This window comes from Ornithorhynchus anatinus, chromosome 11 (assembly GCF_004115215.2).
Source record: "Ornithorhynchus anatinus isolate Pmale09 chromosome 11, mOrnAna1.pri.v4, whole genome shotgun sequence".
NCBI lineage: Eukaryota > Metazoa > Chordata > Mammalia > Monotremata > Ornithorhynchidae > Ornithorhynchus > Ornithorhynchus anatinus.
In genome coordinates, this window is record NC_041738.1 from 15,714,540 (window position 1) to 15,729,693 (window position 15,154).

General features: G+C 54.5%; 1 protein-coding gene across 2 annotated transcripts in view; it reads right to left on the reverse strand.

Moving 5' to 3' along the window:
- Nucleotides 1–3,887: 3,887 nt before the first annotated feature.
- BRCA1 (BRCA1 DNA repair associated) overlaps nt 3,888–15,154 on the reverse strand; it is a 37,446-nt gene continuing 26,179 nt past the window's right edge. For both annotated transcript variants that reach the window (XM_029074682.1, XM_029074683.1), the window contains exons 13-19: nt 7,880–7,957; nt 7,533–7,573; nt 6,687–6,770; nt 6,060–6,114; nt 5,445–5,518; nt 5,263–5,323; nt 3,888–4,602 (exon numbers count right to left, since the gene is read on the reverse strand). In XM_029074682.1, the coding sequence (XP_028930515.1) occupies nt 4,475–4,602; nt 5,263–5,323; nt 5,445–5,518; nt 6,060–6,114; nt 6,687–6,770; nt 7,533–7,573; nt 7,880–7,957 (521 nt within the window). In that variant the 3' untranslated portion in view covers nt 3,888–4,474. The remainder of the gene's footprint in view (nt 4,603–5,262; nt 5,324–5,444; nt 5,519–6,059; nt 6,115–6,686; nt 6,771–7,532; nt 7,574–7,879; nt 7,958–15,154) is intronic.

Genomic DNA, 15,154 nt, shown 5'->3' on the forward strand with positions numbered 1-15,154 from the left:
GTCTACACTCGCTGCCTTGAATTCTTCAACTCCAGCTCTCTCCGGCACCCCCTCCGATCTGGCTTCCGTCCCCTCCACTCCACTGAAACTGCCCTCTCAAAGGTCACCCGTGACCTCCTTCTTGCCAAATCCAACGGCTCCTACTCTATCCTAATCCTCCTCGACCTCTCAGCTGCCTTTGACACTGTCGACCGTCCCCTCCTCCTGCACACCTTCTCACCTTGGCTTCACGGACTCCGTCCTCTCCCCGTTCTCCTCTTATCTCTCTGGCCGTTCATTCTCGGTCTCCTTCGCGGGCTCCTCCTCCCCCTCCCATCCTCTAACTGTAGGGGCTCCTCAAGGGACAGTTCTTGGTCCTATTCTGTTCTCCATGTACACTCACTCCCTTGGTGAACTCATTTGCTCCCACAGCTTCAACTATCATCTCTATACAGATGACACCCAGATCTACATCTCCTCTCCTGTTCTCTCCCCCTCCATTCAGGCTCGTGTGTCCTCCTGCCTCCAGGATGTCTCCACCTGGATGTCTGCCCGCCATGTAAAACTCAACGTGTCCAAAACTAAGCTCCTTATCTTCCCTCCCAGACCCTGTACTCTCCCTGACTTCCCTGTCACTGTGGATGGTACGACCATCCTTCCCGTCTCACAGGCCCGCCACCTTGGTGTCATCCTTGACTCAGCTCTCTCATTCACCCCACACATCCAATCCGTCACCAACGCCTGCCCATCTCACCTTTACAATATCACCAAGATCCACCCTTTCCTCTCCATCCAATCGGCTATCGTGCTGGTACAAGCTCTCATAATATCCCAGGGGGATTACTGTGTCAGCCTTCTCTCTGACCTCCCTTCCTCCTGTCTCTCCCCGCTCCAGTCTATTCTTCATTCCGCTGCCCGGCTCATCTTCCTGCAGAAACCCTCTAGGCATGTCACTCCCCTTCTTAAAATCCTCCAGTGGTTGCCTATCAACCTCTGCACAAAACAAAAACTTCTCACTTTAGGCTTCAAGGCTCTCCATCACCTTACCCCCTCCTACCTCTCCTCCCTTCTCTCTTTCTACTGCCCACCCCGTAGGCTCCGCTCTTCTGCCGCTCACCTCCTCACCGTCCCCCGTTCACGCCTATCCCACTGTCGACCCCTGGCCCACGTCCTCCCGCTGTCCCGGAATGCCCTCCCTCCTCACCTCTGCCAAACTAACTCTCTTCCCCTCTTCAAAGACCTACTGAGAGCTCACCTCCTCCAAGAGGCCTTCCCAGACTGTGCTGATTTGTATATATTTTTTATTACCCTATTAATTTTGTCAATGGGGCATACATCTCCTTGATTCTACTTATCATGATAATGTTGTCTTGTTTTTGTTTCATTCTGTTTTGCTCTGCCGTTTGTCTCCCCCGATTAGACTGTGAGCCTACCATTGGGCAGGGATTGTCTCTAACTGTTGCTGAATTGTACATCCCAAGCGCTTAGTACAGTGCTCTGCACATAGTAAGCGCTCAATAAATACTACTGAATGAATGAATGAATAAGGCTTTGAAGGTGGGGAGAATAATTGTCTGTTCAGTATGAAGAGGGAGGGCATTCCAGGTCAGAAGCAGGACATGGGTAAGAGCTTGGCGGCGAGATAGACAAAACCGGGTACAGTAAGTAGGTGGTCATTAAAGGAGCAGTGTTCGGGCTGGGTTGTAATATGTGAGCACCAAGGTGAGGTAGGAGGGGGCAAGGTGATTGAGTGCTTTAAAACCCATTTAAAGGAGTTTCCGTTTGAGGCAGAGGTCGCTGGAGGTTCTTGAAGAGGGGGGAACCGGACCGAATGGTTTTGTAGAAAAATGATCCAGGGAGCGGAATGAAGTAAGGACTGGAGTGGGGAGGCAGGAAAGCCAAGCAAGGAAGCTGATGTAGTAGTCAAGGCGGGATGGGATAAATGCTTGAATTAACATAGGAGCAGTTAGGATGGAGAGGATGGGGCGGATTTTAGCGATGTTGCGAAGGTTGAGCCGACAGGATTTGGTGGCAGATTGATAAGCACTGTATTAAGCACTGGGGTAGATACAGACTAATGGGGTTGGACACAGTCCATGTCCCACAGGGACTCACAGTCTTAATCCCCATTTTCCAGATGAAGTAACTGAGGCACAGAGAAGTTAAGTGACTTGCCCGAGATCACACAGTAACAAGTGGGAGGGCCAGGATTGGAACACAGGTCCTTCTGACTCCTAAGCCCCATTCTAGAAAAGCGGCGTGGCTTAGTGGAAAGAACACGGGCTTGGGAGTCAGAAGTCGTGGGTTCTAATTCCGGCTCCGCCACTTGTCTGCTGTGGGACCTTGGGCATGTCACTTCACTTCTCTGTGCCTGTTACCTCATCTGGAAAATGGGGATAAGGATTGTGAACCCCACGTGGGCCAACTTGTTTACCTTGTATCTACCCCAGTACTTAGAACAGTGCTTGGCACATAGTAAGCACTTAAGTACCATTATCATTATTATTACTCTTTCCGCTAGGTCACGTGGCTTCTCTTCTGCTTCTTCATCCCGCTTCCCACTTGAAGATTTTGTTCAAAGCGAGCTTGCTCCTTTGAAGGGAGCATGCTAGGCGGGTGCTCTCTCACGTACAATGTTCTGCACAAAGTGCTCAATACTGTAGTTTGATGCCTTTATTTTCTATTCTCCCCATCTTAGAGCCAACTGTCATTTTGGTATTTCTGTGCCATCTAAGCACTTAAGTACTCACAACCACCAGCAGCACTTACGGAGATAGCTTTATACTTTTTTCACTTCCTAGCTGTAATTTATTTTGGTGCCTGCCTCTCCCTCGTTTATATCCTCTCAGAGCAGTGTTTGGCACACAGTAAGCGCCTAATAAATATTGCTGATTGAGTCGGGGGCGCCCCGGCCAGTCCACCGGGTCTGGGCCGGTGCTGCAGGGGTGAAGTGGATTTCTCTCGGCCACAGAGGAAAAGTGCAAAGATAAATCCGGCCGGAATGAGTGGGGATTAGTATGGGATTAGCACTTATACAGTGTTCTGCCCCTGGGAAGTGTTCAATAAATAATAATGTTGGCATCTGTTAAGCGCTTAGAACAGTGCTCTGCACATAGTGCAACCTGATTACCCATATGAGGCTCACAGTCTTCATCCCCATTTTACAGATGAGGTAACTGAGGCACAGAGAAGTTAAGTGACTTGAATGTCGTTCACAGCAAGCAGGGGGACTGGAAGGGAAAGTCTTAGAGAAGTTACCCCCACCATTAATTAGTACAATTCCCTTGACCCCCTCACCCCCGTTTGGCCTGACCTGCTTAAGTCTGATCCTGCTTTCTGGGGGACAATGGGGTGTGTGTGTGTGTGTAAGTGTCAGGGGGCAGGATGGAAGACCCTGAGCCTCATAGTGAGGCCTGGGCAGGTGGGGGTCCAGTGGACTGTCAGGATTAATCTGACTGTGCCCCCTGAGAAAAACGCAGCCCCTCCTTGCCTACCTCAACCCATTGGTCCCTCTGAGGGGGAAGGCAGAGAACAGGTGAGGCCGATATCACGGCTTCGACACCTCTCCGGCAACCACGCTGCCAGGTTTCTCCCAGCTCGGGGGCTGGGGAAGGGGTGCTGCAGTCCCTGTGCTGCAAAGGCAGTTATGTCAATAGCATTTGAGTGCTTACTATGTACTAAGCACTTGATAAGTTCACCACGCCTCTCTGAGCCCTGCTTTCCACCTGCTACCGAGGGGCACTGTGGGGGCGAGCCATGGCGGACAGAGGGAAGAGGCACAGAGCAGATGGGAAAGGGTAGATGAAGCGGGAAGAAAGGTCTGTCGTGAGGAGAGGGGAGACCAAACGGGTCCTGACAGTGCCCCCCTTCCATCCCGCGCACCCCTCCCCACAGAGGTGGAGCCCACAGCAGCTGAGAGGATTTATTTATGAATCGCAAAACACTCGTGAAGTCGACGGGCACAACAGGGTGAGTGCCCCAACCCTCATCCCCACCAGTGCGGAGCCTCCTCCCCCCAGGGCCTGCAGGTGTCCAGCTGCAGCTGTCCCAGCTGAGATGTCAAGAGCAGGAAAAGCTGGAGCAGGAGCAGGGGGAAGAGGGGCGAGGGGCAGGGGCTCCTGTTTCCCCTCCTTCAGGGCAGGTCCCCGCTCCCTCCACTCCAACCCCCTATGGCGCTGAAGGAACTGCGCCCAATACACCGAGTGTCAGCCCAACCAGAATGCGGCCTTCAGTGTTGCATCTCGTCCCCCAGGAGGGAGTCGGTTCCGCCTCTCCCCACCCCGCCCCAGCTGCCCCTCGGAGCCCCCGAACGCGCCCTCGCCCTTTCCCATCCGTGGTTTGGGGTAGGAGCCCTGCATCCTGCTCTCTGGCATCAGTGGGAAGATCTCACCTGGCTCCCTTTGGGGAGCAGGGCTGGGGCTGGGGCTGAGGGGAGGAGAGAGTGAGGGATCCCACTTCTTGAATCCGCCCCCCTCTACAGCCCAGGGCACATGGATCACGGTGGGGATGGGGTCAAGAGGTGGGACACAAGGTAGGGACCAAAATCCTGGCGCTCATAGCGGGCCACGCTGTCCAGCACCCACTCCCGGGTCACCACCGTCGCCAGGCACGCCCGCTGGATCCCTACAGACAAAACACAAGAGCCGGGGTCGACAGTGCTAGGAAGGGGTCGGGCCTGTGACCTTTGCCCTCTGCACCTCCTTCGGCCCCCAGCCAGCTCCCACATAGCAGTCCCTCGTCTCTGGACGCCGAGGGGTGGGGAGGTTGCCCGGCCCAGGAGTCCCCATTCTGCACAGTGACTGGGCTCCTGGAACCCGTCTCGTGGCACTGTGGCAGGAGACACCACCACCTCTCACCGCAGTCAAGCACAGGGTGGAAGAAATTCTCAGGGGGCCACAACCATAGATGCCATTTCAGTAAATGTTATAAGTGTCCTCTTCCACCCGGGCACACAGACTCTATCTACCACCCACTTCCCTCTCCCTCCACTCCACCTCCCACTGTATGTGTGTATGTCACCCCCTCCCACACACACCTTTGGCTAGGGGCAGGTTTCTCACTCTTACGACACCCACATGCACGCAAGGCCCCCACACAGACTCAGTACTTGGCTCAGGCCTAAGTGTGTCACACTCTAAATGTATAGGGATTGAGCACACAAGTATTCTCTCTCTGTTCACACTCTAAATGTATAGGGATCGAGCACACAAGTATTCTCTCTCTCTCTGTCTCCCCCCCCCCCCGCCCTCTCTCCCTCCCTCTGGCTTAGGCACAGGGTCTCACCTTGGAAACTGCCGTCCTCGGCCCAGGCTTCAGGCTCCACAACCAGAACGGGGGCGACCCGCTGTAGGGGCCGAGAGAGAGTCCGGTTGCAGGCTCAGGGAAACCTGTGCTCTCCCGAAATGTTCCCCCATCCCGCTCCCCTCCCTCCGTCGCCCCAACCCGCCAGCCCCAGGGGTGCATACTGCTCCGGCTGGGAACAAAGACGGCTTCTTCACCAGCAACGCTCCTCCCAGCTCCACCATCCACTCCAGGTGATCTGAACGGACACAGCAAGCAGGGCCCCAGCTCAGGGGCTCAGCCTCCCCTCCCCTGCCCCGTCAATTCTCCCTGTGCTCCGCCAACCTTCCCTTAGCCCGCTGTGGGGCAGGAGGACTCTGTCCAAGCGGCAGCAGGATTCCCGGGGCCCCAGGAGACGCCCCCCCCGGCTCGAGGCGGGGGCTGGGTCCTCTCCTCCCGCCCTGGGGTTCCAAGGAGAAGACAGGCACCACAGCCCCACCTGCCCTCAAACTCGGGACCCCCACGGCCCTCCTAGGTGGGTCTCGGGAGCTCCCCGCGGCAACCAGTCCCTCCCCATCCCGGTCAGGGCTGTCTGGCCCAGAGGCGCCCGCTTCTTCGGCATGGCCCCAAATGGCTCCCCGCGCAGCCAGGAGACCCCTCTTTGAGGAAGCCCTCCCAGCTTGGCAGGGGACCCTCTCCCTCCCAAAGGGGTTCCAGGGGCTCATGGAGGGCAGGGTGACCTCTGGAGGTCCGGCTAGGGGCCCGAACGTGCATAGCTGCATGGGGCAGGGGGGTCTCACCCGAACGCATGTCGGTGAAGGGCCCGAGGCAGCAGATGGCCAGGCCTGCGAAGAGCTGGGGAGAGAAGGAGCGGCCGTCGGCTCCCCCGGACCGGGAACCGGGAACGCCCGGGCTCGAGGGCCACAATTCCCGGCTGGATCGGAGCTTCTGCGCCGCAGCGGCCTGGGGAAATGCCAGGCTTCCCTCCCGCCCCCCACACCTGTGGCAACCAGACCCTTGAGCCCGTCAGAGTGGCCACGGGACCCAGGGACCCAGCGGCTCCCCGGGGGCAGGGGCGGGGATGCCAAGGCTGGCGTTGTCTGGGCTGATGCCCCTCCTCCCACCGGACAGAGATAAAGGCAGAAAAGCACATCCTGGCGCTGGGGGCTAGCTGCGTCTCAGCCTCGCTCCCCACCTGACCTTTCGCTCCCTTCATCCACCCCGGGAAAGATCAGGACCCCAAATCCACGAGGCTGTAAGCTCCTGGAGGCCAGGAATCCCGACTCCTTAACTCTGTTGCTGCACTGTACTCTCCCAAGTGTGTGGATCAGTGCTCTGCACACAATAGGCATATAATAAAAGCCACTGACTGACTGACAGATGAATAGATTGTCAGACCTGCACGCGACCAATTTCCTCAGTCCTACCTCTCGGTCCTGTGCCACCCTCGCCCGCCGCGGGCCGCCGTGGCTCCTCCCGTTCACGACGTCCCCTCTCACCTCAAAGTCCCGCTATGAGAAACGGGGTCCAGGGAGTCAGAGGGGGCAGGGCCACTTCTTTCCCCCAGGCCCCTCCGCCCCACCCAGATGTCCAACTTGGGGTACGGCTGGACAGCCGCTGTGACATCTGCCCTTGACCGCGAGGACGGGAGGTCATTCGGGCCCAACCGGAGCCCCCTCCCTGCCCATGGGACTTTCACTGCTGGAACCGAGTGTGGCACAAGAGGCTTTATGACTCCTGTCCCCGGGGGTCCCTTCTGTCCCTGGGGGGAAGAGGGGCTCTCCGCTGCTCCGCTTTGCTTGGGGTGGGGAGGGGTGGTCTTTAACCCTTCTTGCTGGCCTGAGGAGTCTGGGGTCCACTCCTCTGTGGGGTGGAGATGGCGGGGTGGGTGAGGGGTCAAACGTCTACCAGGGGGCTGGAGAAGAGGGTCTTCAATGGCTTCCACAACCAAGTCCTAGGGCCAGGGCCCTGCTTCTAGACTGCCAGGAGACCCTGGTAGTGTCATTTCTCCCACAGTGACTCTCTGGCTCCTGCCACGCAGCTGGGGTGCAAGGCCCAAGCAGCCGGTGCCCTCCCCGGGTGGGACGGATGGACTTAGGGACAGTCATCTCCCCATGCCCCCACCAGCGGCCTCTGAAGTGGAGGGAGCTTCGGCCCCCACCCGGGCCCGGCCCCCGCCCCCGCCCAATCCCCCGGTCCCCAGCCCCCGCCCTCGGGTCCCTGCCGGGTCCCCGTCCTCTGGCTCTGTGCAGCAGCACCAGGCCTCAGCCTACCTCAGCCAGCACCCTGCCTTCTTGAAAAGACTGGGTGACCCCTGGGGAAGAAAGCAGAGGAACAGGTCAGAGTCAGGATACTCCTGAGCCCACTGAAATCCCAGAGTCACGTCCTCCTCACGCACACCCCCACCCAAATACCCCAGGATGCAGCTTGGCCCCCTCCAACCCGGGAGACTGATTCGGTGTCGGCGCCCGGGGGTTTTGGCTTCCACCCAACAGCCCTCTCCGCTCCAACCTCAGGTGCCCACTTGAGTGTGGCGAGGGAGGACCTGGCTGCTTCCCCAAGCGGGCACGGGCGAGAGCGACTGGGGTCCCCGGCAGCCCCCACCGTGTTCGAAACTTACACAGGTGGCTGACCACCCAGCGTCCTCCGGCCACGCCCAGAAAGTACTTCAGTGTCCGCTCGCACACAAACTCAGCATCTGGGGAGTAAAAGCACCCAGTGGTGGGGGCCGGGTCTTGGGAGCCCAGCCAGGGGTGAGCAGGGCCGGAGCCCGCAGGGACAGCCCACAGTCTGGCCTCTGGCCACCACAGCCCATGATCCAGCCCCGGGACCAGGGTTACCTATTGTACGATAAATGGTCAGGTCTGTCTTTCTCTATGGGACGGGGCCCTCGGGCCTGGCTTTCCCAACCCTCCCAGGCAGACAGAAGGACAGGAGGGTTCTCTTCACTGAACTCAACCCCCTCGTTCCCCTACCCCTCTGCTGATCTCATATCACCAACCACCAGCCCTGGATCACCTCCCCATGACGTTTCCTCCGCTCTTATGCATGAGCTGTTGGGTGATACTGTTTTGGACTTTTAACTCCCTTCTCAAATTTCCTGTCCCTTCGCCCCCAATCTCTTGCCCCTAATAATCTGGCCACATACCTAAATGGATAAAAGTGATACCATTAGGCATGATCTTCCCAAACTCTTCCTCGCTCCTCCAAGTCCCTCCCTCCTCCCGCCCTCTCTTCGATCCTCCCATCCTTCCCAGCGGTATCTCAAGAGATCACCCATCTCCTCTCAAAATCTCCCCCCCACCTATGCCTCTGACCCCAACCCTCTGCACTTTATTAAAACATTTCCCTGCTCCCTTCTTCCCTCCTTGACCGCCATCTTCAATTGTTCACATTTCAAAAGTCTCCTTCCCCACTGCTTTCAAACATGCACGTCTTCTCTATCCTCAAAAAACCCTCCCTTGATCCCATGGCTCTCTCCTGTTCTCACCCCATTTCCCTCCTACTATTCCTCTCCAAACTCCTTGAGTGAGTTGTCTACACCCACTGCCTCCACGTCCTCTCCTCCAATTCTCTCCTCAATGTCCTGTAATCTGGTTTTCACTCCCTCCACTCCACGATAACAGCCCTCTTTAAGGTCACCAACTGATCTTCTTGACGAATCCAGTGGCCTCTACTCCAACCCAATGCTCCTTGACCTCTCAGCTGCCTTCGACATGGTGGATCCCCAATCCCCGCCACCATTTCCTGGAGATTTTATCTAACCTTGGCTTCACTGACACCATCCTCTCCTGGTTCTCCTCCTATTTCTCTGGCCGCTCCTTACCAGCCTCTTCCATGGGCTCCTTCTTTGCCTTCCATCATCTAACTGTGCGGGGGGGGGGGCCTTAGGGTTCAGTTCTGGGAGCCCTTCAATTCTCCATCTACACCCTCTCCCTTGGAGAGCTCATTTGAACCCACAGCTTCAACTACCATTTCTATGTGAATGATTCCCCAGATCTCTCTCTCAGCCCTTGACTTCTCCACAGTTTCGCATTTCCTCTCGTCCCCAGTAAATCTCTACTTGGATGTCCCACCGACATCTCAAATTTGACATGCCCAAAACAGAACTCTTCATCGTCCCACTCAAACGCCGTCCTCTTTCTGTCTTCCCCATCACTGTAGACAATACCAACGTCCTCCTTGTCTTAGAAGTCTATAACTAACCATGCATTTTCCACAACTCATCTTTCTCATTCTGTCTTCACCAAATCCTGTTTGTTCTACCCTCACATCACTAAAATCCATGCACTTACCCTATCCCAGTTAGACTACTGCGGTCTCCTTGCTGACTTCCCTGATTCCTGTCTCTCCCCACTCCAGTCCATACTACACTCTGCTGCCAATCATTTTCCTAGAAACAAGTCAGCCCATGTCTCTTCACTCCTCGAAAACCTCCAATGGTTGTCCATCCACCTCCGCATCAAACAGAAACTCCTTACTATCGGCTTTAAGGCGCTCAACTCCCTGGCTCCTACTCACCTCTCTCATCTCCTACTTCAATCCAGCCCACACACTTCGCTTCTCTGATGCCAACCTATTCACTGTACCTCCATCTTGTCTATCTTGCAACCAACTCCTTGCCCATGTCCTCTCTCTGGCCTGGACTCCCTTCCCCTTCATGTATGACAAACCATCACACTCCCCCACCTTCAAAGACTTATTAAAATCACGTCTTCCTCCACTAAGCACTCATTTCCCCTTCTCACCTCCCCTTCTGCATCTTTTATGCACTTGGATCTGGACCATTTAAGCACTTGATATTCACCCTACTCTCAGCCCCATAGCACTCATATCCTTGCATCTTGGCATTTCCCCTATCTGTAATCTATTTCCAGGTCTGTCTTGATCAATCAGTGGCATTTATTGAGCACTTACTGTGTGCAGAGCACTGTACTAAGCACTTGGGTGAGAATATGATAACAGAGTTGGTACACCGTACCCTCCCGAATGTTTAGTACGACTCTCAACACACGGTAAACACTCAATACGACTGACACATTTCCTGCCCGTAACGAACTTACAGTCTAGAGGGGGAGACAGATGTTAATATAAATAAATTACAGATAGGTAAATAAATGTTTATGGGGCTGAGGCGGGCTGGTGAATAAAGGGAACAAATCAGGGTGACGCAGAAGGGAGTGGGAGAAGAGGACACGAAGGCCTCTTGGAAGAGATGTGCCTTCGAAAAGGCTCTGAAGGTGGGGAGAGTAATTGTCTGTTAGATATGAAGAGGAAGGATATTCCAGGCCAGAGGCAGGAGGTGGGTGAGTGCTTGGCAGAGACATAGATGAGATCGAGGTACTGTGAGTAGGCTGGTAGAGAGAAGTGTGTGGGCTGGGTTGTAGTAGGAGAGCAGCAAGGTGAGGTAAGAGGGGGCAAGGTGATTGAGTGTTTTAAAGCCAATGATAAGAAGTTTCTCTCTGAGGAAGAAGTGGCTGGGCAACCACCAGAGGCTCTTGAGGAATGGGGGAAACGTGGACTGAACGTTTTTGTAGAAAAATGATCTGGGCTGCAGAGTAAAGTATGGACTGGAGTGGGGAAAGACAAGAAGCAGGGAAGTCAGCAAGGAGGTTGATATAGTAATGGAGGCGGGATAGGATATGTCGTTAGATTTAGGATTTAAACAGGATTTAATACTACATTAATTATGTGGATTGACTGAGAGAGATGAGTCGAGGATAATGCCCAGGTTGTGGGCTTGTGAGATAGGAAGAATGGTGGTGCTGCTTATAGTGATGGTAAAATCATGGGGTTTGGGGAAGATAAGGAGTTCTGTTTTGGACAAGTTACCTTTATGGTGACAGTAGGACATCCACGTAGAGATACTTTGAAGGCGGAAGGAAATGCAAGACTTCAGAGAGGGGGAGAGAGCAGGACTGTAGATGTAGAATTGGGAATCATCGGCACAGAGGTGGTATTTGAAGCTATGGGAGCGAATGAGTCCTCCAAGGGAGCGGGCGTAGATGGAGAATAGAATGAGAACCAGAACCGAACCCCGAGGGACTCCCACAGTCAGGGGATGGGAGGCAGAGGAGGAGTCCATGAAAGATACTGAGAACGAGCGGCCAGACAGACAGGAGGAGAACCAGGAGAAGACAGTGTCAGTGAAGCCGAGTTTGGATAACGTTTCCAAGAGAAGAGGGTGGTGCACAATACCGAAGGCAGCTGAGAGGTCAAGGAAGATTAGGATGGAATAGAGGCTGTTGGATTTGGCAAGGAGATCATTTATGACCTTTCAGAGGGCAATTTCTGTGGAGTGAATGGCATGGAAGCCAGATTGGAGGTCGAGGAGAGAATAGGAGGAGCGCAACTTGAGGCAGCAGGGGTAGACGACTCACTCAGGGAGTTTGGAGAGAAATGGTAGGAGGGAGATGGGGCGATAAATGGAGGGAGCCATGGAAGGTTGTTTTTTTAGGATTTAGGCTTTTTTAGTCTCCCCTTCTAGACTATAAAGGCACGGATCGAATCTGCCAATTCTACAGTACTCTCCCAAATGCTTAGTAAACTGCTATTACCGCAGTCCACGCTCAATCATTGAACTCTTTCTGTGTGCAGAGCACTGTACTTGCTTGGCCGAGTACAACAGAGTAATTAGGCACGATCCCTTATCGGCAAGGAGTGTACAGACTACGGGGAAAACAGACACGAAAAGAAGTTACAGGAGGGGGAAATGAGTATGAAGATATGTGCTGAAGTACATTTAGCATATCGATTGCAACCAAGGGACACTCAGGATATAACCTTCCTACGCTACAGCTGCTAGGCCTTGGTCCCACCCCTAGCGGATGAAGTAAAATGAGACCAGCATCACTGTTCCTCCCACCGCCACCATGGACCCACCAGCTGTGGAGTCTGGGCGGGGGAGGAAGGAACCCTGCGGCCAGAGGCCGAGCAAAAGCATCCATTGATTATTTCCCCGCATTTCAAAGGGCCTTTTGAAGAAGGGAGCAAATCGTGGAAAGAGCAGTTGCTTTCCGGGAGAGGAGAGCCCGACTGAACTAAGTCCTGTCTCATTAGGGGATGTTTTCGTTTCTTCCCTTTCTAGAGATGTGTCGGACGGACTTCGGCTCATGGATAATTCTCTCCCAAGCGCTCAGTGCAGGGCTCTGCACACCTTAAGTGCTGAATAAATACCGCTGATTTACCGATTGATTGAGAGAAGGGGTTTAGGGGTGAGCTGGGGTCTCCATGACTCCTTTCCCCACTCCTCTTGGGGCCCAGAGCCCCGAACTGGAGCCGACCGTTCCCCGAATGGGCCCCACCTTGCCCCCAAGGGAGACCCTCCCCTGCCCCGAACCGACCACCAGCTTCAGACAGTCACCGGCTCCCCGCCATCTTATATTTCGGCTCTCTTCGTTCCTCCCAAGCCCACCCACCACCTGCACCTCACTTTCGACTTTCCTGCCATCCCTTCCCTCACGCTGTCCCGAGCCTGGAACCTCATCCCTCACACAAAAATCCAAACCTCGTCACACTCCCACGTTGACAAAGCCTTCCAAAAAGCCCACCTCCTCCAGCCTGTCTTCCCTAATTCATTCCCAACATCCCGTGTCGCTGGGCACAGAGACGCCTTGGCACCTGTGGATGTTTGCGCCTCTGCTCAGCCCTTTTGCCGACGCTGACCCGAGGGAGCCTCCGGCCTAGAATCGAGAGTGACGGATTGGCCTCGGCTTTAGGGCCCAGAATCCACGCGGGAGAATTATTTCCAGGGCTAGCGGTTTGGCCGGAGCCGCTCTCAATCTCCTGGCCCTGCCAGTCGTGTTCCTGCTGGGGCTGAGGGAAGAACTGAGCGAGGAGGTGGGAAGTGGCGCAGCACACTGCAAAGGGCTCGCCCAGATTTCTTTCACGTAGGACCCAGCTATGGCAGAAGCCAACTCGGCGCCATGACCGTCAGGCCGAAGCCTTGGTAACCGCGGGGATCTCTGCCGCAGAGGTCAGATGGCTATTTTTCAGGATTCCTGCTGGGCCTGCCCACTTCCCCAAATACCACAGATGGGTCTTCAGTCAGAAGCCTTTGCCGGCAATGTTCCGACCCCAGCCCGCGCTCCCCGGGAATACAACCCAGGTCACCTCAGCGAGAGATCGGAGGCATGAATCCATGGAGGTTACTGATTTAGCCTTTCACCCTTCCTTATCAGTTTTCATTTCCTTCTTCTCTCCCTTCTTCCACTATCTGTGAATTATTTACGGCTTCCCGTCTCTCCCCTTAGACGTTAAGCTCCTCGAGGGCAGGGACTGCATTTTTTAATGCTAAATAATAATCATGGTATCTGTTAAGCGCTCACTGTGGGCCACACACTGTGCTAAGCACTGGCGTAGATAAGAGATCATGAGGTCAGACACAATCCCTGGCCAAAGTGACGCCTATCTACTAGTTTTGTTGTCCTTCTCCCCCTTCTAGACTGTGAGCCCGTTGTTGGGTAGGGATTGTCTCTATCTGTTGCCGAATTGGGCTTTCCAAGCGCTTAGTACAGTGCTCTGCACACAGTAAGCGCTCAATAAACGCAACTGAATGAATGAATGAGGCTCACAGTCTAAGGGAGAGGGAGAACAGAATCCCCATTTTAAAGATGAGGAAATGGAGGCACGGAGAAGGTAAGTGATCTACCTAAGGTCACACAGGAGGTTCAGGCAGTTAGAACAGTGCTCTTTATCCAGTACAGGCTCAGTAATCATAGTAGTAGAAGCAGAGGAAATATGAAACTGCACTTTACTAAACACTTGGGAAAGTACACTAGAAGCAAGACACACTTTCCCTACCCTCAACTAACACTTTGAGAGTGTGGCAAGAAAATCCTCCCCACAAATCTCTTCTGCTCCTCCAATCTTTTGACCCCATCCAATCTTCTCGAGTCATCGTGCCCCGTTTAGTCCCCACACCCAAACTACCACCCCTCGATGACCAAATTGACGCCCTCAACACTCCCCTCTCTACTGAATTCAACTCACTGGCTCCCCTATCCCTTTCTCGATCCTGTACCATTAACCCACAGCCCTGGATCGTCTCCACAGACCACTTGCTTTGCTCCTGTGCGCGAGCCATCGAGTGCTGCTGGAGGAAACCCAGATAGCAGGCCGACCTCACCCTCCTCAAGTTCATCTTAGCCTGCTGTAACTCTGCCCTATCCTCTGCCCGACAACATTATTTTTCCATCCTTACTGACTCGCAGGCCCACTGCCCTTGGCATTTGTTTCAGTTGCTTAATTCCCTCCTCAACTCCCGTTCCGCTGCCTTCTCTATCTCTTGCCCTTCATTCATTCAGTCATATTGATTGAGCTCTTACTGTGTGCCGAGCACTGGACTGAGCACTTGGGAGAGTACAATACAATAATAAGCAACGACATTCCCCACCCACAACAAGCTCACAGTTTAGAGTCGGGGAGACAGACATCGATGCAAATAAATAAAATCACAGATAGGTACATAAGTGCTTTGGGGCTGGGAGGGATGGAAGAGCAAAGGGAGCAAGTCAGGGCGAGGCAAAAGGGAGTGGGAGATGAGGAAAAGTGAGGCTTAGTCTGGGAAGGCCTCTTGGAGGAGATGTGCCTTCAATAAGGCGTTGAGGCAGGGGAGAGCGTTTGTCCGTCAGATTGGAGGAAGGAGGGTGTTCCAGGCCAGAGGCAGGACGTGGGCTACGGGTCGCCGGCAAAACAGGCAACATCGAGGCACAGTGGGACGGTTAGTACTAGAGGAGTGAAGTGTGCAGCCTGGGTTGTAGGAAAAGAGTAGCGAGGTGAGGTAGGAGGGGGCAAGATGATTGAGTGCTTTAAAGCCAATGGTGAAGAGTTTTTGTTTGATGTGGCGGTGGATGGGCAACCACTGGGTTTTTTTGAGGAGCGGGGAAACGTGTCC